This window comes from Phyllobates terribilis, unplaced genomic scaffold, assembly GCF_046119375.1.
Source record: "Phyllobates terribilis strain yellow unplaced genomic scaffold, ASM4611937v1 Scaffold_1__5_contigs__length_1240528914, whole genome shotgun sequence".
Taxonomy (NCBI): domain Eukaryota; kingdom Metazoa; phylum Chordata; class Amphibia; order Anura; family Dendrobatidae; genus Phyllobates; species Phyllobates terribilis.
Window position 1 is genome coordinate 158,613,273 of NW_027362761.1, and position 21,236 is coordinate 158,634,508.

The 21,236-nt window shown below is 44.0% G+C and overlaps 1 protein-coding gene across 3 annotated transcripts in view; it reads right to left on the reverse strand.

The window, feature by feature from the left end:
- LOC141243255 (endoplasmic reticulum metallopeptidase 1-like) overlaps positions 1-21,236 on the reverse strand; it is a 135,297-nt gene that overhangs the window by 9,767 nt on the left and 104,294 nt on the right. For 2 of the 3 annotated variants that reach the window (XR_012307661.1, XM_073668918.1), the window contains exons 9-13: positions 17,227-17,406; positions 16,846-17,014; positions 15,213-15,403; positions 14,690-14,842; positions 832-1,019 (exon numbers count right to left, since the gene is read on the reverse strand). Coding sequence is in view for 2 of the 3 variants with exons in the window: in XM_073668918.1 (XP_073525019.1) it covers positions 832-1,019; positions 14,690-14,842; positions 15,213-15,403; positions 16,846-17,014; positions 17,227-17,406 (881 nt within the window). In the remaining variant the exon portion in view is untranslated. The remainder of the gene's footprint in view (positions 1-831; positions 1,020-14,689; positions 14,843-15,212; positions 15,404-16,845; positions 17,015-17,226; positions 17,407-21,236) is intronic. The other variant, XM_073668926.1, reaches the window with a different exon arrangement.

Sequence of the window (21,236 nt, forward strand, 5' to 3'; positions counted from 1 at the left end):
GACATCAGTGACAAAATTGTCACCACTGCGGCCACTGATTGGGTGCAAACCCTGTGACAGCCTTCCTCTTCCACTCCAGGAACTACAAGTCCAAAGCATTCACTGATATCTGTAGACCTTTAGGATTTTAGGAGTTGTAGAGTCTCTCACCGCATACTGCTGTGCTATTATGGCGCATTGATTGTTTAGCTACAGGACCTGTGCCTGCACTGTTACTTGCTAGCGCTTTCCCCTCAGCCACCACAGTCAGTCTTAAGCACCTTTATATAATAAAGATACGATGCGAATGAAAGTGCACCAAAAATGTAACAAGTAAATCTTTACATTATACAGTATGTGCCACAAAAATGGTGCTAACTTGCTGTTATGTCATGTCATGGTGATAGTGCAGATACTGCCATTATGTTCACAGAATCAACGGCAGAAGGAGGAGGGTTGCAGTTATCAGCTGCACTCCTGCTGCAACTGCCAAGATCGGAGAAAATTCTGATCCAGGCAGACCGTCTTCTAGACGTGATCACCAGCCTCAGCAACATTACTGGAACTGGTGTCACTATAGAGGTAGCATGAGACCAAATAAAAGGCTCTGATCTATCCCTTGAAAAAGCCTTTTAGGGTAAATCAGTGGTACTGTTAGGTGTGGCAGGTGCCATGTGCATGAGGGTGGAGTATGAACAGGTAAAGTGTCTATGTAGAGAGCCCTGTGGAAACACCTTCTCCTGTGGGCCCTACACTCTGCAGTCCGACACTGGTGATAAAGGTACAAAATGGGAATACCCCTTTAATAGAAGATGATAGATTAGATTAGTTCTACAGTAAACAAATACCAACCTTGAGGGCAAATACCAAGGGAACCCGCAGAATGGACCAGCATCACAAGGAGCCCTTACTGTATCATTTAATTCAGGTATATAACGAGTGATGCGTGTTATTCCATTGTAATCAAGCTCATTTATCCATATCCCAGAGTCTCGCTTTATGACATCTCCATTCAAGTTGTGAAATATTCGGGTGGTGTGCTGAAGTGATAGAAAATGAAAATCGATCTCTAGTTTTCACACACAAGTATATACTATACTTAAGAGAACTAACCAGCTGTTTCTTCTACTTTAACTTCTAGCCACCACCACCACCACTTTATTCTTCACTGGCCTGCTTTTAATTAGTCAGAGATGATCATAAATTGTGCAGAAAATGAAGTTTTACTGGTGAGTTATCTGGGCAGAGCTGTTCTTGTGAATAGTCATGCAGTCCTGGCTAAAGTTATGTTCCGCCTTGGCCTCATCTGCACACTACACGTGTCGGCTGTCATAATATTGAATGAAGAAAAATTGGCGCATGAGTGAATAAGGCATCGCACAGCAAGTCAAAGTTTGTATTACTAGTGATATATTTTGGATAGTTTAGAGAAGCGATCAGGGACGTATCTGGCGCCCATGCTGCACTAGGCACTTTAAGGGGTCACGCCCCCTATTGGTAAGTCAGACTAAGGCCTCATGCAGCTGTCAGTGTTACATGTACAGGTTCTATCTGTGTTTTTCAAGGATACAACAGGTACCCATTATAGTCTATGGGGCAGTTCACATATCCCTGTTTGTTCACAGAGACATCGCCTTTTTTTTCCAGTACAACGTATGAAAAGTGCCAATACAAGTCTGTAGGACCTGAAAAAACACATATACACTACCGTTCAAAAGTTTTGGGGGTCACCCAGACAATTTTGTGTTTTCCATGAAAACTCATACTTTTCTATATCAAATGAGTTGCAACATGAATAGAAAATATAGTCCAGACATTGACAAGGTTAGAAATAATGATTTTTATTTGAAAGAATAATTTTCTCCTTCAAACTTTGCTTTCGTCAAAGAATGCTCCCTTTGCAGCAATTACAGCATTGCAGACCTTTGGCATTCTAGCTGTTAATTTTCTGAGGTAATCTTGAGAAATTTCCCCCCATGCTTCCTGAAGCCCCTCCCACAAGTTGGATTGGCTTGATGGGCACTTTTTGCGCACCATACGGTCAAGCTGCTCCCACAACAGCTCAATGGGGTTGAGATCTGGTTACTGCGCTGGCCACTCCATTACAGATAGAATACCAGCTGCCTGCTTCTTCCCTAAATAGTTCATGCATAATTTGGAGGTGTGCTTTGGGTCATTGTCCTGTTGTAGGATGAAATTGGCTCCAAACAACCGCTGTCCACAGGGTATGGCATGGCGGTGCAAAATGGAGTGATAGCTTTCCTTATTCAAAATCCCATTTACCTTGTACAAATCTCCCACTTTACCAGCACCAAAGCAGCCCCAGACCATCACATTACCTCCACCATGCTTGACAAATGGCGTCAGGCACTCTTCCAGCATCTTTTCAGTTGTTTTGCGTCTCACAAATGTTCTTCTGTGTGATCCAAACACCTCAAACTTTGATTCGTCTGTCCATAAAACTTTTTTCCAATCTTCCTCTGTCCAATGTCTGTGTTCTTTTGCCCATATTAATCTTTTCCTTTTATTAGCCAGTCTCAGATGTGGCTTTTTCTTTGCCCTGAAGGCCAGCATCCCGGAGTCGCCTCTTCACTGTAGACGTTGACACTGGCGTTTTGCGTGTACTAGTTAATGAAGCTGCCAGTTGAGGAGCTGTGAGGCGTCGATTTCTCAAACTAGAGACTCTAATGTACTTGTCTTGTTGCTCAGTTGTGCAGCGGGGCCTCCCACTTCTCTTTCTACTCTGGTTAGAGCCTGTTTGTGCTCTCCTCTGAAGGGAGTAGTACACACCATTGGTGGAAATCTTCAGTTTCTTGGCAATCTCTCGCATGGAATAGCCTTCATTTCTAAGAACAAGAATAGACTGTTGAGTTTCAGATGAAAGTTCTCTTTTTCTGGCCATTTTGAGAGTTTCATAGAACAAACAAATGTAATGCTCCAGATTCTCAACTAGCTCAAAGGAAGGTCAATTTTATAGCTTCTCAAATCAGCCAAACCGTTTTCATCTGGGCTAACATACTTGTGCAAGGGTTTTCTAAACATCCATTAGCCTTCTTACACAGTTAGCAAACACAATGTGCCATTAAAACACTGGAGTGGTGCTTGTTGGAAATGGGCCTCTATACACCTATGCAGATATTGCAATAAAAACAAGATGTTTCCAGCTAGAATAGTCATTTATCACATTTACAATGTATAGAGTTTATTTCTGATTCATTTAATGTTAGCTTCATTGAAAAAAAATGTGCTTTTCTTTCAAAAATAATGAAATTTCTAAATGACCCCAAACTTTTGAACGGTAGTGTATAGCACATGGATGGCATCAGTGTACAGTCTGTTTGCTGGCTGTGATTACCATGGCAAAGTATAGGAGAAGCTTTGTGATTTATTTATCCATCTGAGAAAACCACCGATGACATGGATGATGAAAACAGACACAAAGACCATAAACCGATGACATCAGAACTATTTTTACACATGTGTTTAAGCATGGATGTGTGAATGATGCCTAAAAGTGGCAATCGCCTTTAGATAGTAGTGAAGGTCCCCATACACATTAGACTAAGGTCGGCCAAACCCACCGATAGCAAAGTGCTCGGCCAACAGTCTGATGCTGGGTTCACACATCTGTGTGAGAGTTACAATCCGAGAGAAACGGACTGATTTCTTTCTCAGTCGCTATCCTAGTTGCTTCAATTTTTTTTTTCTTCCGTTTTTTTTCCACTGAAGAGGTGCTCGCTTCCAGCCAAAACAAAACCCTTGGAAGGTTACATTTTTATTCAAGTTTATCACTAAGCAACAGATCCTTAAGACACAGATACAAAACAGAAGCCTTCTGATTTGCATCCATGTCTCACAGATCACCACAGACTTCAATGTCAAAATCTAATCCGCAATTGGGATCAGAATAGGACCTGTCACACGGATCTTTAACATGGATCCATAATTTAACAGATGTGTGAATCCATGTATCCTACTCTAAGGGGCCGAGTGCTAAGAAAAAAAACAAATTGAATATCACTTGGACATGTCACATGGATGTGTGAATGTAGCCAGAGGCTAAATTTCCACGATGAGGATTTGGTGAATTTTGATGCTGCAGATTTTATGCAACGTTTCCGCATCAATTAGCTAAATTAGGTTTCTTGCATTTTTTAGTGCATTTTTTCATGCATTTTTATCACGTTTTTCCAGCTGAGGTTTTGTCTATTTTTGGTATGTCATGTTTCATATAAAACTACCGCATTGTTCAGACTATAAGACGCACCAGATCATAAGATGCCCCTAGGTTGAGAGGAGGAAAATAGAAAAAAAAATTGAAGCAAAAATGTGGTCATGACGCACTGTTATGGGAGGGATCTGCTGCTGACACTGTTATAGGTGTTATTGTGGCACCCCAGGGGTCTGGTCTCCACAGTAATAGCAATGTTATGTCTGAGAGCAGGTGGGAGGTCTCTTGGTTAGGAATCCTATTCATGCCACACCTCCTGCCCGGTCCTGGGAGGGGAAGAACTTCCCCTATATAAAACTGGGGCTGAGGCAGGGTTAGAGAAGAAGAGAAGAGTAGAGAGAAGAAGAGGAGCAGCTTAGGAAAGAAAGATCAGGAGCTCAGTGGGAGCAGTGCTAAAAGGAATCAGGGGCTGGCAGCTGAAGAGCTCGCCCTGATTGAAGAGTTACCACTGGACCCGGAGTCCGAGGCTGTGGGGATTAACCCAGACCCAGCAGCAGAAACCGCCCGGCAGGGGATTTCAGGTCCTCTGGCCAAGAAACCCGAAGGCACGGTCACACGCGTGGGACCAGCACCGCCGTCGTGGAGCGGAAGCTACTAGAAGGCCCCGAGTCACCGGCCATACGGGTGAGCACCACACGGTACACTCAGGGACGTGGGCTACCTTTACCCGCCTCTAGCAAGGAAGCCAGAAGAGTACACTTAGTTGGGGAGGCCTACAACTCCGCCTGGCCAAGGGGGATCCCATCTGCTCAAGGACTGACCAGGCCCCGACCGCTAGCCAGTACTCCGGGAGGGTCTATCTTTGTCACCAGTAAAGACCCTGAACTACACCGCATCGTCTCTGAGTGGTTCCTACTACCCCCATCATCCACGTCGGCTGCCCTGAGGCCATACCCCTCCCGTTGGGGGTTATACCATCCACGCTGCACCATCCTTCCACCGGCCTCAGCGGTCTGCCCTGCAGCGGCAGCTCCATAGCTGCATTCAACGGGTGGCGTAGTCGTCCTACATCTACTGCTAATACACCGCCACTCAGCTTGACTCCCTGGGCACGGACCGGGTCACCGCCACGAGACTACTACCCCTATCAGATCCGGCTCCGGGTAGGCTCCCGCGTGCGCAACGCTACTCAGCACAGGCCCAGGGGCGCGTCAGCTTTTGGCGTAGTCGGCAGGATACCGTGCCCGCAACCACCGGGTACTGCGTGCCTGAAAAAGAGACTTTTAAACTAACCTGTGGTGAAGATTCCCGCCATCCGGCGCCATCTTCAGCCCTCTTCCCGCCATCCGTGAAGTTTTCCCGCCATCCGGCGCCATTTTCAGCCTTCTTCCCGCCTTCCGTGGAGTTTTCCCGCCGTTGGACGCCATCTTGAAGACGCCGCGCGGGAAGAAGAGGGGCGTGGACTCCAAAAGCGCGTGAGAACTGAAGCCCCGCCTCACGTCCAGACGTCGCGTAAGGTCCTGGAAGGAGCCCAGCAGACGCTGACGTCACAGGAGCGCGACGGAAGGTCCTCAACCCTGACGATCCACTGCGGAGCCGCGGCCTACGGAAGAGGATCATCGCAAGGTAGGCCACGGTCCACTAGGGGGGAGGAAGATGTCGGATACGGAGGAGAGCTTCACTGCCTCAACCCCCGCCAGCGCCAGCGCTGCTGCAGTCATGCCTTTTACCATGCCCTATATCCCGGGAGCAGCCTGGCTACCCCAATACTCAGGGGAGTCACATACCCTGAATGACGTTAGAGAAAAGCTGGATAGCCTCTTCCAGGTGTACCCCCTCACAGAAGAGCAAAAAGTGAGCATCCTGGTGGCCCAACTAACCGGGGCAGCCCAAAGGGAGGTAAAGTCCTGGCCACCTGGGAGGAGGACTGTCGCGGGGATACTAACCCAGCTGAGGGACACCTTTGATACCCGCACCTCAGCCGAGATTAAGCTTAAATTCTATGGGTGCAAGCAGCGAGCACATGAGAGTATAAGGGACTATGCACCAAACCTACCGGACGTAGGGGAAGATTCAGAGGAACTGGAAGAAGTTGAGCTCCCCGCGTTCCACCGTCATGGGACTATCCAGTATTCCCACCGTGTAAGAAGTAAGCAAACCGCTACGTTCAACCCCTTACCTCATTACAACTGGGTGGAGACGCAAGACAGTGACCCTGCCGTCCGTCTGGTAAAGGAGATGCTGACTCGGCCAGATGCACGCCTTGACCCAGACGCTCCGGAGGAAGCCAAGCAACTGTGGGCTGAGAAGAGTCGACTGTTCCTTTACAAGGGAAAGTTGTGCCGCAGAATGGTTAACTCCCGGACGCATGAACTAATCTGGCAAGTAGTGGTGCCAAGAAGAGACGCAGCTATGGTGATGGAGGCATACCACGACGGAGCTGGGCATTTCGGATGGAAAAAGCTGGAGTTCCTGCTGCGCGGGCGGTTCCATTGGGTAGGCATGAGAGGAACCATCGAGAGGTGGTGCAGAGATTGTGGCCCATGCAACTTAAGAAGGAGGGACCGTGCCAGCCAGAAGACTCCCCTGCGGTCCATCATCACCAGACAGCCGTTGGAACTGGTAGCCTTGGATCATGTAAAACTGACCCCAAGCAGAAGTGGCTACGTCTACGCGTTAACCATCGTGGATCACTACTCCCGGTTCTTGGTTGTCGTCCCCGTCAAGGACTTAACGGCTCACACAGCAGCTAGAGCCTTCCAGCAGCACTTCTGCCGTCCGCATGGATACCCGGAGCAGTTGCTGACGGACCAGGGGCCTGCCTTTGAAGCGGAGGTCTTCCAGGAGTTCTGCACCCTGTATGGATGCCGGAAGATAAGAACAACACCCTATCACCCGCAAACTAATGGACTTTGTGAGAAAATGAACCAGGTGGTGATAGATCTCCTGAAAGCATTGCCCCTGGAGGAACGCAGTCTGTGGCCTGAGAAGCTGCCCGACCTGGTAGACCTATACAACCACATCCCTGTAGGTTCCACCAACTGTACCCCGGCTTACCTAATGAGGGCAAGACCTGGTAAGCTTCCTGTTGATCTGGAGATGGGAGTCCTGACACCCGAGGACACTTCACCAGAAGCCAACTGGGACACAGAGAGGCAGCAGCAATACCGAAAAGTACAGGAGAGCGTGGAGCGTAGTCTCTGTCAAGCTAGGGAAAGACAAGAGAAAACTTACAACCAGTATGCTCCCGCTGTTCCCCTGGTGCCCGGAGAGCAGGTCTTGAAGAGGAAAAGACGGCTCCACAAGTTGGACGACCAATGGGAGAAGGACCCGTACACCGTACTGCCCTCAAGCCACGACAACCCAAAGGTCTGTACAATCAGTAAAGACGGAGGGGAAACCACAGCCATTGTATCCCGGGATCACCTAAAGAAGTGTCCCGAACAGCTACGGAACCCTGAAGAGGAACAAGAGGACCCTCGACCCGTAGAGGAAAGGGAAGATATGGTTAGTACTGTGCTCGGAGACTTCCCTCGGTCTTGGACTCAAGTCAATGGTGCTGTTGTGGTACCCGTCCTCACGTTCCTCCAACCAGCATCCCAAGTGCCTACGGAGACACAGGTAGAACTGGAAGAACAGCCGGTCCAGGAGGCAGAAGGCCCCACACAAGCAGACCAGGAAAATCAACCCTCTGCTTATAGTGAGCCTGCCATACCCCTAGTGAGCCAAAGAGTCCGTAGACGGCTGCCCAGTTTACCCTTGACAGCCCCTATACCCTGTAGCTCAGGACCAATCAACCAGCTCCGTAGGTCCACTAGGGTCACTAGAGGCCAGCTGCATATACGGTGGAGGATCTAAATGTTCAAGCTATTTTATTAATGTTTACCTGTTTATTGTTGCTTGTGTATAATTATGTGTTTCTAGTTATTTATAGGAGTCTTTGGTGGATTTACCGGGAATCCTTTGTGCATATAGTTGGAGCGTAACCCAGGACGGACTGAAAGACTGTTAAGGACTCGGGGCAGGACAGACCCCTACCTGGTTACGTCTCCCTGTGTTGGTGAAATGGACACCCTTGTTTTCCTCAAAAGTTACACCCGGTTGCGGACACGCCGTGACCACCTTATGTGTTGTCTCTATTAGAATGTTATTGTTTGCACCTTGTTATGTTTACAAAAGTATGTTTAGTCCCGGAGTACTAACTTTCACTAGGGGGGAATGTGGCACCCCAGGGGTCTGGTCTCCACAGTAATAGCAATGTTATGTCTGAGAGCAGGTGGGAGGTCTCTTGGTTAGGAATCCTATTCATGCCACACCTCCTGCCCGGTCCTGGGAGGGGAAGAACTTCCCCTATATAAAACTGGGGCTGAGGCAGGGTTAGAGAAGAAGAGAAGAGTAGAGAGAAGAAGAGGAGCAGCTTAGGAAAGAAAGATCAGGAGCTCAGTGGGAGCAGTGCTAAAAGGAATCAGGGGCTGGCAGCTGAAGAGCTCGCCCTGATTGAAGAGTTACCACCGGACCCGGAGTCCGAGGCTGTGGGGATTAACCCAGACCCAGCAGCAGAAACCGCCCGGCAGGGGATTTCAGGTCCTCTGGCCAAGAAACCCGAAGGCACGGTCACACGCGTGGGACCAGCACCGCCGTCGTGGAGCGGAAGCCACTAGAAGGCCCCGAGTCACCGGCCATACGGGTGAGCACCACACGGTACACTCAGGGACGTGGGCTACCTTTACCCGCCTCTAGCAAGGAAGCCAGAAGAGTACACTTAGTTGGGGAGGCCTACAACTCCGCCTGGCCAAGGGGGATCCCATCTGCTCAAGGACTGACCAGGCCCCGACCGCTAGCCAGTACTCCGGGAGGGTCTATCTTTGTCACCAGTAAAGACCCTGAACTACACCGCATCGTCTCTGAGTGGTTCCTACTACCCCCATCATCCACGTCGGCTGCCCTGAGGCCATACCCCTCCCGTTGGGGGTTATACCATCCACGCTGCACCATCCTTCCACCGGCCTCAGCGGTCTGCCCTGCAGCGGCAGCTCCATAGCTGCATTCAACGGGTGGCGTAGTCGTCCTACATCTACTGCTAATACACCGCCACTCAGCTTGACTCCCTGGGCACGGACCGGGTCACCGCCACGAGACTACTACCCCTATCAGATCCGGCTCCGGGTAGGCTCCCGCGTGCGCAACGCTACTCAGCACAGGCCCAGGGGCGCGTCATTATGACCCCTAATTCTGTACTAATCAGAGCTGTGGAGTCGGTAAGCCAAACCTCCGTCTCCGACTCCTCAATTTCCATGACACCAACTCCGACTCCACGACTCCGACTCCCTCATACATGGCTCATGTTTAAGTGATAAATTTACTGTAGCACAGATTCATCTCAGCTAAGAGTCTAGACCCTTAGATCAGGAATAGGACAGACATTTATAGGACATTTCATAACTTTCCCAAATTCTTCTGAAAAAATATTCTCCACAAACTGCATTGAACTACTGTACCCAATTTATTATATATTTTAGGAGTCGAAGTTGGTCCATTTTATACCGACTCCAGGACTCTGACTCCACAGCCCTGGTACTAATAACCCACATCCTGGTATATATATGTCCCCATCCTGGTATATATGGCACCCCCATCCTGATATATATGATCCCCATCCAGGTATACATGGCCTCCCTTCCTGGTATACATGCCCCCCCCCATCCTGCTATATATGGCCACCTTCATGCTGCACACATTAAAAAATAAAGGATTTTATTCAACTTCGAACTGCTCCAGCGCTGCTACCTGTTCTGATGCCAGCAGCTGATCTCAGCGTGTAAGCAGCACATGACGTCACTGCCATGCACCCATACACTCCGAGGTCAGCTGCCGGATTATTCACTGCTCCCCACGCCCAGGACTATGGGAGTGGAGAGCAGTGACTATTCATTTTCTTTAATAACGGGCATACTGTTAGCCACAGCCGCCAACTCCTACAGTGGCTGGGAGATCATGTGTACCCGCTATTAAAGAGAATAAATATTTACTCCTCCACACGCCCATAGTCCCACCCACCACCAGCTTCAGTGAATAGAGGTGGGAGGGACTATGGGGGCGGGGAGCAGTGAATATGAACTTTCTTTAACAGCAGGCACAAGTGTTAGGAGGCTGTAGCCGGCAGCTGAAGCAGTGACCCGCTCCTACACTGCTGCTGCTCACCCCCTCAATCCACAGCCCAGCTGGACAATAAGGTTCATCTGGACTATAAGACGCACCCCCCCCATATTCCTCCAAAATTTTAGAGGAAAAAAGTACATCTTCTAGTCCGAATAATACGGTACTTTGTTTTGGATACTTAATGTTACTTGACTTTGATAAAATTTCACTGACACAGTCATATGCGGATTACATGTGCTTTAAGTGCGGAAATGCGCTAATAAAGAATATGTGCTTATTTGCGGATATTCCTCATCTCATTCAAGTCGAATGGAAAATCCACAAATAATACGCAGATTTACACCACAAGAGAAATTGACATGTTGTTGACCTCAAAGTCGCTCAGCAGGTCAATTTATGCAGCGTAAAAAGACAGCACAGTGGGCATGAAATTTCTGTAAATCCCATACATACTGCTGGAACCGTTGGACTCTAAGATTTTTGCAAATGAAGATACGAAACAGAAAAATGCACCAAATTCTCATCATGGGAACTTAGCCTAATGTGTAGGAGTGCCCCTGACAGATGATTGTTGAGGGGAGATAAGGATTTGGCATGTCATATTTTGACTGCAGGTGCTTTTGTTCTCTAAAGTGTCATTTACATTCCATGATAATTATGGATGAGTGTTAAAAATGCTCGCTTAATGATTATCTTGCATTGTAAATAAGTGGCTGATCACCTGATGAACGAACAAAAACTCTGTCATCAGGTGAAATGATCATATGTTTAGTATAAAAGATCATCGTTCTTGGCATCATGCTGTGTAAACAGTACTTGCATCGCTGAGAACTTTGGTCTGCTGTATAAACAAGCATTAGAACATCTGGAGATCGGTAAAAGTTTCCCACCTGCTTGTTTTCCCTCTCTCCAAATTTCCTTTTTCTTTGATTGACAGCTCTCACCTCATGGGGCCAGAGAAGGAAGGGTGGAGATAGATGGAAACCAAGCAGGTGGGCGGGTATATTTAAATGACTGGCCACATGGTGATGCACCGACCGCCTTTACTTGGTTTGAACAGTCAGTTGTGCGCTATCACCAGCAGGGAACATAGATAGCAGTGAGGTTTAAATAGAAGCCCCTGCAGAGTGATAGGACAGGCCAAATAGTAAATGGAAAACACCTCCTGTAAGAAAGGAGTGGACGAAAGGCAAAGATTAATCAGCACCCAGACAGCAACCGGATCTCCAATGGTTCAGCGGATAGAGGGGCCTGCAGGCAAACACAAGACTGCAGGTCGAATCCTGAGGCCTGACACCATTATACTATATGCAAGCAATTATACAGTGTGAAGGCTTGTGTGGGGTCTATCATGCTCTGTGGGGGTCATTATGCTGTTCGGAGGACTGTGAGGGGGCCATTATACTGTCTGGAGGGCTAGTAAGGGCCATCAAACAGTGTGGAGGGATGTGTTGGAACCATCATATCATGCAAAGGATTGTGTTGGGAACAACATATTATGGGGAGAATTGTGCTGGGGTCATCATACTGTATGGAGGGCGGTGTTGGGATCACAGCTGGGGCATCATATAGTGTTGGGGTTGCCATACTATGTAGGGGAAGGGGTACAGTAGGGTTATCATACTGTGCGTGTGGAGGCTACTGTGGAGGAATTCACTGTGAGGGTATCAAACGGGGCACTTTTGTTGGCATAATACATTATAGGGGCAATGAAAGGGGAATCTAAGGGCTTCAATAGCAGGAAAATTACCTTGTAAGGGCTGCAAAGTTGTGAGGTATGCTCTTCTGTGACCCAGTCGAATATTGTTTTTTTTTATTTTTTGGGAGGAGGGAGGCCCAATTAGAACTTCAGCTATGTGGCCCTATGATTTCTATGTACACCCCTGCCAGTGAGGTCACCTGAGATGATTCAGGAATATTCTTGAAATGATGTTTATCAAATGAAGGTGGCAAATAATTATTAAAATCACCCACAAAACAGGGTGTTACATAGTAAAAGTCAACACCTTCTTTAATGGCCCACATGAATATGGTGGGGGGATATATATAGCCACCAGTATCATTCCCACTTAATGAATTATGCAGTGCAAACAGATAAATCTGCTCTGTTGATCTATCAGTGAGGATCAGACGTGAAAAAGGCTCAGCTCTATGTATAGGTATGCTCACACCCCTGCATGGGTTAAGTAAGTAGAAAGATATGATTTATTTGTTCGAGAGCAAATCCTATTCCTGAAAGTTAAAGTGCAGTAAGGTTATGTTACATTCATACCTTTGCACCCCTCACCCCATACGTTTGCTCACCTTTACTATTTAAATAGGATTAATAGAAATCCTACCAATTTGTACATATTTTACATATTGGGATTTAGGCTACATTCCCACAATGTCCACCAAACCAAGAAAAAACCTCATCCAATAAAAAATAAAAATTTTATTAATACCTTGTTAAAAGGAACTTTCGTATATGTTCCCGATCATAGACCTGAATTACAAGCCAGTGGAGTAAATCAACAAACAAACATATATAGATATCCTAGGACAAATAGCAAACTAGGGTTTATTGGTAGGTAGGTGGAGGGGTTGAAAACCTCAATCCTTTCCCTGCCGCAGAGGTTGAAACCCTAACTAAAGCACGCAAGTTATGGCGCCTCCACTCACCGTTGTCTCGTCCTGTTTAACCCTAGGCACTACAAACCCTCACAGGAGGAAAAAATACAGAGTCAAACACAATTTTGGCAATTGATATGAGAATCATTAGTCGAGATATCCAGAAACAATTGCCGAGATATCCAGAATCAATTGACAATGCATAAAATAAATGTATTAGTTTTACTACAACATTGACTTCCCTCACAGTAACAGGGATGTAAATTAATCATTCACAAAAACCATAAAGTATCAGTGCCCATAGTAAGGTGCTAATTTAATAGGGGAAATTTAATAGGCATTTAATATAGGAAATTATTAGGGAAAGGATTGATGTTTCTGCCTCTCCCCCTACGTACCCATAAAACCTGGTTTGCTATGTGGCCTAGGATATCTATACACGTTTATTGATTTCTGCCACTGGCTTGAGGATTTGAAACACACACTGCAGGTGTTAAAAAGAAGCATAGTGGGCATGAGATTTCTATGAATCCCATCCCCATTGCTGGAACTGTAAAACGCTGCATTTTTGACACAGCAAAAACACACACAGTGTCAAAAACGCACCAAAAGCTCATCGTGGGAATATAGCTTTTAAAAAAAAAAGTGGAGGTGGGTGAAAAAAGGGAAAATTGGCAAACATTACCACCAGTGTCAAATAACCTCAGCATTCCCAGTAGAGAAATCTCATCATACAGAGGATCTGAAGAAATTCTTTAGGGTCTGAGTAGATCAATAGAGCACAGTGATCAACAGTCTCATTTATCATGTATAGGCACACGCAGTTTGCTTTTATTGACCCTCTCTCTGTCTTTAAAAGTTGGGAGATAAGCCTTTTTTGGATACGCCTATGGGCAGTGACCCTTCCTACTCCGCTGAATATTTTTTGGGCGAGGAAAGGCAAAATTAGGACTTCTTTTCATTCGGCCCCATGATTTCTATGTACGTCCCTGCCTCCAGCATCCTTGCAATTATTTCCCATGGAGCACATTGGGGACATCATAGGTCGGCAATTGTAAAGGGAGCTGCCAGCAGCGGATCTTGAAGATCTTTGTGCCCAAGTGCATTCCGTGTGGCAGAACATTCCTCAGACAGCCATTACTAACCTCATTGATAGAATGCCAAGGTGTCCAAGTGTGTGATTTCTGTGGATGGGGCTCATACTTGATACTGAATAAACTGAGATGTTTTGAAATATTTATTATCTTATTTTCATTTTTTCCATTATTTGCATATCATTAACATGTTTATCGATCCTGTAATTTTCATAATTCCATGCCTTTACCTTCTTGGTGTTGCAATTTTAGTGTTGAGGAAAGATTAAAACTAACTATATCCATTTGCGATTGCCATGACCATATTGACCTAAAGAATCAAGTTACTGGTCCTGTTTACTGCACAGTGAATAGCATAAACGTGAAATATAACAGAAATGGTGAAATTGCGTGTTTACCACACTTAATTTTTATTCCTGTTTTTTTTTAGTACAATATATAGTAAAATTAATTGTGTCTTTCAAAGCTACAGCTTGTTTGGGGAGAAATGAAGCCCCTCTACCAGTATGTGGACAGAAAAATAAAAATATTCTGGCTCTTGGAAGAAGGGAAGTAAATAATAAAAGCATAAAAACAAAAATTGGCTGCACCAGTAAGAAGTTAGAGAAAATAATAAAACAACATGTTTTTAATATGGGGCTCTATGTTTGTATGAGTGGGTATCATAACTGATTACCTGTAGGAAGATCCTCTTCGGTTTGGGGCTGTCCATATTGTCACTGTAGGGGAAGGACTCCCCTGAACACACAAGGATAAATGTCACACCAGACACAACTGCTAACAATACCATTATTGTTTTGGTGTTTTTCACAAGGTAGATAAATTTGACCTAAAAGAGAACAAAACGTTATGCCATTGAAAAATAATTTAAAAAATTATACCAACGTCCATGTCAATATGTATACCAAATAACATTCCTCTTTTATTTTCAATGAACTCATTTTAATCTTAAATATGTAGAGATGGCAGATACTTGAGCCTTAAATGATTCCCGAGTCTATGCCAGAACAGAAGAAAAAAGTGCCAAACCAAGCCAAAAGATATACTTAATAAATTTACATGTACTACTAATTTATAAAAATAAAATGATAGAATGGTCACTAAATAATAATTTTTCCACTGGTACAATACTAGAACTGCTGTCTGATAAGGTTCACAAACCTACTGTACACTTATACTACACCAACATAGATACTTACAAAACTAGTCATCAAAATGATAGTACAAGTGACGATCAGGAAAGCCATCACAACGTCTGGTGGGTTGGCGAAAACCATACGGCCAAATATGGGTGTGAACATCTCAAATACAATCCATACAAGATAGGATGTGTGCAAATAAGGGAAAAATAATCCCAGCAGATATACCGCTATGTATGTACAAGAAGAACCTGTGAACAAAAAGGAAATTACCTATTTTATGCAGAAATATTTAAAAGGAATCTGCCATCACGATCAACCCTCCAAACAGCTTACATACTGATATACAGTAGCGCGTTAGCCAATTTTATATCTTTATTTATAAAATCTGTCACTCCGAAATGAAAAAAATCTGTTTTAATCTACATGCGAATGGCGCTGATGTGCTCTGGTCATTGGATGAGACGCTAGGAAGGAAAAAGAGCTATGGAGGCAGATGCCCAGGAGGTGGTACAACGATGCCCAGAGCAATTCAGCCTTATTTGAATATGTAGACATCAGGTCAGTTTTTGATTTCATTTGAACTACAACACCCATCATATCCCTCCTGGCAGTTCTCAGAACTCTCCCCACCAAACCCCAACCTCTATGTTACTCTGTATGTCTTTCAATGTAGCTAAATATACCAATACACACACATATATTGCATAATAGAGTAAAGATACACTAGGAGAGTCCATTCACTGATTAGCTGCAGGTATGAAACTTCCTGACTCTCAGGGAGCAAGTAAGAGCTGACAGGGAGAATCACCAGCAGGAGGCGGGGGAGACAGAATTAAGCTACATCACATAGGATAAATTGCAAAACTGGAGTTTAAATCTGAGGGCAGCAATCAACAATTCTATCACTAGCTGCCATTATATTGAAAAAACAGCAACGTGATGGGACTCTGCTCCCTTCCACAAAGGCAGAGGTATCATATGAAATGTAGTCTTCATTAGGGAAACCATATCAGAGAGAAAGAAGGAACCAACATGGCAGACAACCCTGAAATGACCCCAATTAAAATGGGTATACAAAAAGGATACACAAGAACCTTTACAGCGTTCTTTAATAATGACCCAACAATATTGTCGCCTTCCCTAATACTCAATAGATTGTAAGCTTGTGATGACAGGGTCCTCTTCCCCTCTGTATCTGTCTGACAGTCTGTTTGCTTAAACAAAATTATATATATGTTATGTATGTAACATTTTTTTCACATGTATAGCATCCTGGAATTACGGGTGCTTTAAAAATAAATAATAATTAATAACGGTAAGAGCACTACACACGCATTCATTTTTTGCTGAACTGCTGATTTAAGAGGATGTTAAACCTTAGGTATATCATAAATTGGGTCTACCATTTAGTCCTGATGATACTAAAATCCTAATGATAATGAATTAACACAGTGGTAGATTTAACTACTCAATTTTTGCAAGTATCTAAAATAGGGTTTTATGAACCAGTTACGGTAAATCTTTTCTTTACAGATAACTTTTGGATGCGTTGGTCGTGATTTTCATCTTCCTCTTCCTATGACTGAACGGAATAATGGAAATGACAATGCAGATGTGAACCTAGCTTAACAGTGATATTCTGCATTTAGGCCCTAACCAACAGCGTTGTCTGCACAAAGGTGTTCAGTACCTTGATGGACAGATTCCTGTATCAGCTTTGTAACAAATAAAAAAATTATCCACATGGTGAAGAAATAGGCAGAGGAAATGCCTTTCAGGGTAAAGATCATCATCGGAATGCTCCATGAAAGTAAAGAAACATCGAAGAAAAGGTCTCCCAAACCCTGTCGACTTGTATTCTTAGGAACATAAAAGAAAAAGTTTGGTCAAAACATATCTACCTTCCAGTATCCATGACTTGATTTGTATCGATTTTAATCTCACAGGGGTACATATTAAATACATGGTGGAATCATAAAATGTATGTCGTCTAACAGCTAAAGATATTATGTCCTCAGTATAACAACTGGGAGTCGTTGTATATTGATACAAAAAATATGTATAAACCAACCTGCATTATCATACAATAGGGATGAGTACACTTTGTGACTAAATAGAAAAACATCCAAATAATGAAGAAGTAAGCAGAGTAAAGGCCTTTCATGTTAAGAATTATTATTATCATCATAATGCCCCATAAAACTAAGGAAACAACAAAGAACAGCTCTTCCAAATGCTGTCTCCTCGAATTCTGAGGAACATAAAAAAAAATAATATGGTCAAAACACATCCACCTTCTATGAAACTTCCAGTATTCATTATTTGACGATTTCTATGAATTCTAATCACACAAGGATACATATTAAATGAAGACATAGTGGAATCGTAGAAAAGTTTTCTAACAGCTAAATGCTAAAAGTATATAGATGCAGGAAACCATAAACCAACCTGCATTATCATAGAATCATGAACACACGTTGTGAATAAAGAAAAAAAAAAATCACCTATATGGTGAAGAAGTAGGTAGATCAAAAGGAATTTCTCAGAATCATCATAGGAGTACAGGGAAGTCCTAAATCAGGGACAGCTACTGGACAAATGCCCCATGATCTTGTGCCAAGTGGCTTCCAAATGGCCGCTCTGCCCTAAAATAACTAGTGCTGAAATGTTTATATTAAGTGTGTGTGTGTATATATATATATATATATATATATATATATATATATATGTATATATATATATATATATATACACATATACATGTACAGTACAGACCAAAAGTTTGGACACACCTTTTCATTTAAAGATTTTTCTGTATTTTCATGACTATGAAAATTGTACATTCACACTGAAGGCATCAAAACTATGAATTAACACATGTGGAATTATATACTTAACAAAAAAGTGTGAAACAACTGAAAATATGTCTTATATTCTAGGTTCTTCAAAGTAGCCACCTTTTGCTTTGATGACTGCTTTGCACACTCTTGGCATTCTCTTGATGAGCTTCAAGAGGTAGTCACCGGAACTGGTGTTCCAACAATCTTGAAGGAGTTCCCAGAGATGCTTATCACTTGTTGGCCCTTTTGCCTTCACTCTGCGGTCCAGCTCACCCCAAACCATCTCGATTGGGTTCAGGTCTGGTGACTGTGGAGGCCAGGTCATCTGGCGTAGCACCCCATCACTCTCCTTCTTGGTCAAATAGCCGTTACACAGCCTGGAGGTGTGTTTGGGGTCATTGTCCCGTTGAAAAATAAATGATGGTCCAACTAAACGCAAACCAGATGGTATAGCATGCCGCTGCAAGATGCTGTGGTAGCCATGCTGGTTCAGTATGCCTTCAATTTTGAATAAATCCCCAACAGTGTCACCAGCAAAGCACCCCCACACCATCACACCTCCTCCTCCATGCTTCACGGTGGGAGCCAGGCATGTAGAGTCCATCAGTTCACCTTTTCTGCATCACACAAAGACACGGTGGTTGGAACCAAAGATCTCAAATTTGGACTCATCAGACCAAAGCACAGATTTCCACTGGTCTAATGTCCATTCCTTGTGTTCTTTAGCCCAAACAAGTCTCTTCTGTTTGTTGCCTATCCTTAGCAGTGGTTTCCTAGCAGCTATTTTACCATGAAGGCCTGCTGCACAAAGTCTCCTCTTAACAGTTGTTGAAGAGATGTGTCTGCTGCTAGAACTCTGTGTGGCATTGACCTGGTCTCTAATCTAAGCTGCTGTTAACCTGCGATTTCTGAGGCTGGTGACTCGGATAAACTTATCCTCAGAAGCAGAGGTGACTCTTGGTCTTCCTTTCCTGGGGTGGTCCTCATGTGAACTGCACTTGGGGACACTTTCAAAGTTTTCCCAATTTTTCGAACTGACTGACCTTCATTTCTTAAAGTAATGATGGCCACTCGTTTTTACTTAGCTGCTTTTTTCTTGCCATAATACAAATTCTAACAGTCTATTCAGTAGGACTATCAGCTGTGTATCCACCTGACTTCTGCACAACACAACTGATGGTCCCAACCCCATTTATAAGGCAAGAAATCCAACTTATTAAACCTGACAGGGCACACCTGTGAAGTGAAAACCATTTCCGGTGACTACCTCTTGAAGCTCATCAAGAGAATGCCAAGAGTGTGCAAAGCAGTCATCAAAGCAAAAGGTGGCTACTTTTAAGAACCTAGAATATAAGACATATTTTCAGTTGTTTCACACTTTTTTGTTAAGTATATAATTCCACATGTGTTAATTCATAGTTTTGATGCCTTCAGTGTGAATGTACAATTTTCATAGTCATGAAAATACAGAAAACTCTTTAAATGAGAAGGTGTGTCCAAACTTTTGGTCTGTACTGTATATATATATATATATATATATATATATATATATATATATATATATATATATATATATATATATATATATATATATATACACATATACAGTGGGTACGGAAAGTATTCAGACCCCTTTAAATTTTTCACTGTTTCATTGAAGCCATTTGGTATATTCTAAAAAGTTCTTTTTTTTTCTCATTAAAGTACACTCTGCACCCCATCTTGACTGAAAAAAAACAGAAATGTAGAATTTTTTGCAAATTTATTAAAAAAGAAAAACTGAAATATCACATGGTCATAAGTATTCAGACCCTTTGCTCAGACACTCATTTAAGTCACATGCTGTCCATTTCCTTGTGATCCTCCTTGAGATGGTTCTACTCCTTCATTGGAGTCCAGCTGTGTTTAATTAAACTGATAGGACTTGATTGGAAACTCACACACCTGTCTATACAAGACCTCACAGCTCACAGTGCATGTCAGACCAAATGATAATCATGAGCTCAAAGGAACTTCCCAAGGAGCTCAGAAACAGAATTGTGGCAAGGCACATATCTGGCCAATGTTATAAAAGAATTTATGCATTACTCAAGGTTCCTAAGAGAACAGTGGCCTCCATAATTCTTAAATGGAAGAAGTTTGGGACCACCAGAAGTCTTCCTAGACCTGGCTGTCCAGCCAAACTGAGCAATCGTGGGAGAAGAGCCTTGGTGAGAGAGGTAAAGAAGAACCCTAAGATCACTGTGGCTGAGCTCCAGAGATGCAGTAGGGAGATGGGAGAAAGTTTCACAAAGTCAACTATCACTGCAGCCCTCCGCCAGTCAGGCCTTTCTGGCAGAATGGCCCGACGGAAGTCTCTCCTCAGTGCAAGACATATGAAAGCCTGCATATAGTTTGCTCAAAAACACAAGAAGGACTCCCAGACTATGAGAAATAAGATTCTCTGGTCTAATAAGATGAAGATAGAACTTTCTGGTGATAATTCTAAGCGGTATTGTGTGGAGAAAACCAAGCCCTGCTCATCACCTGCCCAATACAATCCCAACAGTGAAACATGGTGGTGGCAGCATCATGCTATGGGGGTGTTTTTCAGCTGCAGGGACAGGATGACTGGTTGCAATTGAAGGAAACATGAATGCGGCCAAGTACAGAGATATCCTGGATGAAAACCTCTTCCAGAGTGCTCTGGACCTCAGACTTGGCCAAAGGTTCACCTTCCAACAAGACAATGACCCTAAGCACACAACTAAAAAAACAAAGGAGTGGCTTCAGAACAACTCTGTGGCCATTCTTGACTGGCCCAGCCAGAACCCTGACCTAAACCCAATTGAGCATCTCTGGAGAGACCTGAAAATGGCTGTCCACCAACGTTCACCATCCAACCTGACGGAACAGGAGAGAATCTGCAAGGAAGAATGGCAGAGGAGCCCTAAATCCAGGTGTGAAAAACTTGTTACATCATTCCCAAGAAGACTCATGGATGTACTAGCTCAAAAGGGTGCTTCTACTCAATACTGAGCAAAGCTTTGGTCTGAATACTTATGACCATGTGATATTTCAGATTTTCTTTTTTAATAAATTTGCAAAAATGTCTACATTTCTGTTTTTTTTCAGTCAAGATGGGGTGCAGAGTGTACTTTAATGAGAAAAAAAATTAATTTTTTAGAATTTACCAAATGGCTGCAATGAAACAAAGAGTGAAAAATTTAAAGGGGCTGAATACTTTCCGTACCCACTGTAC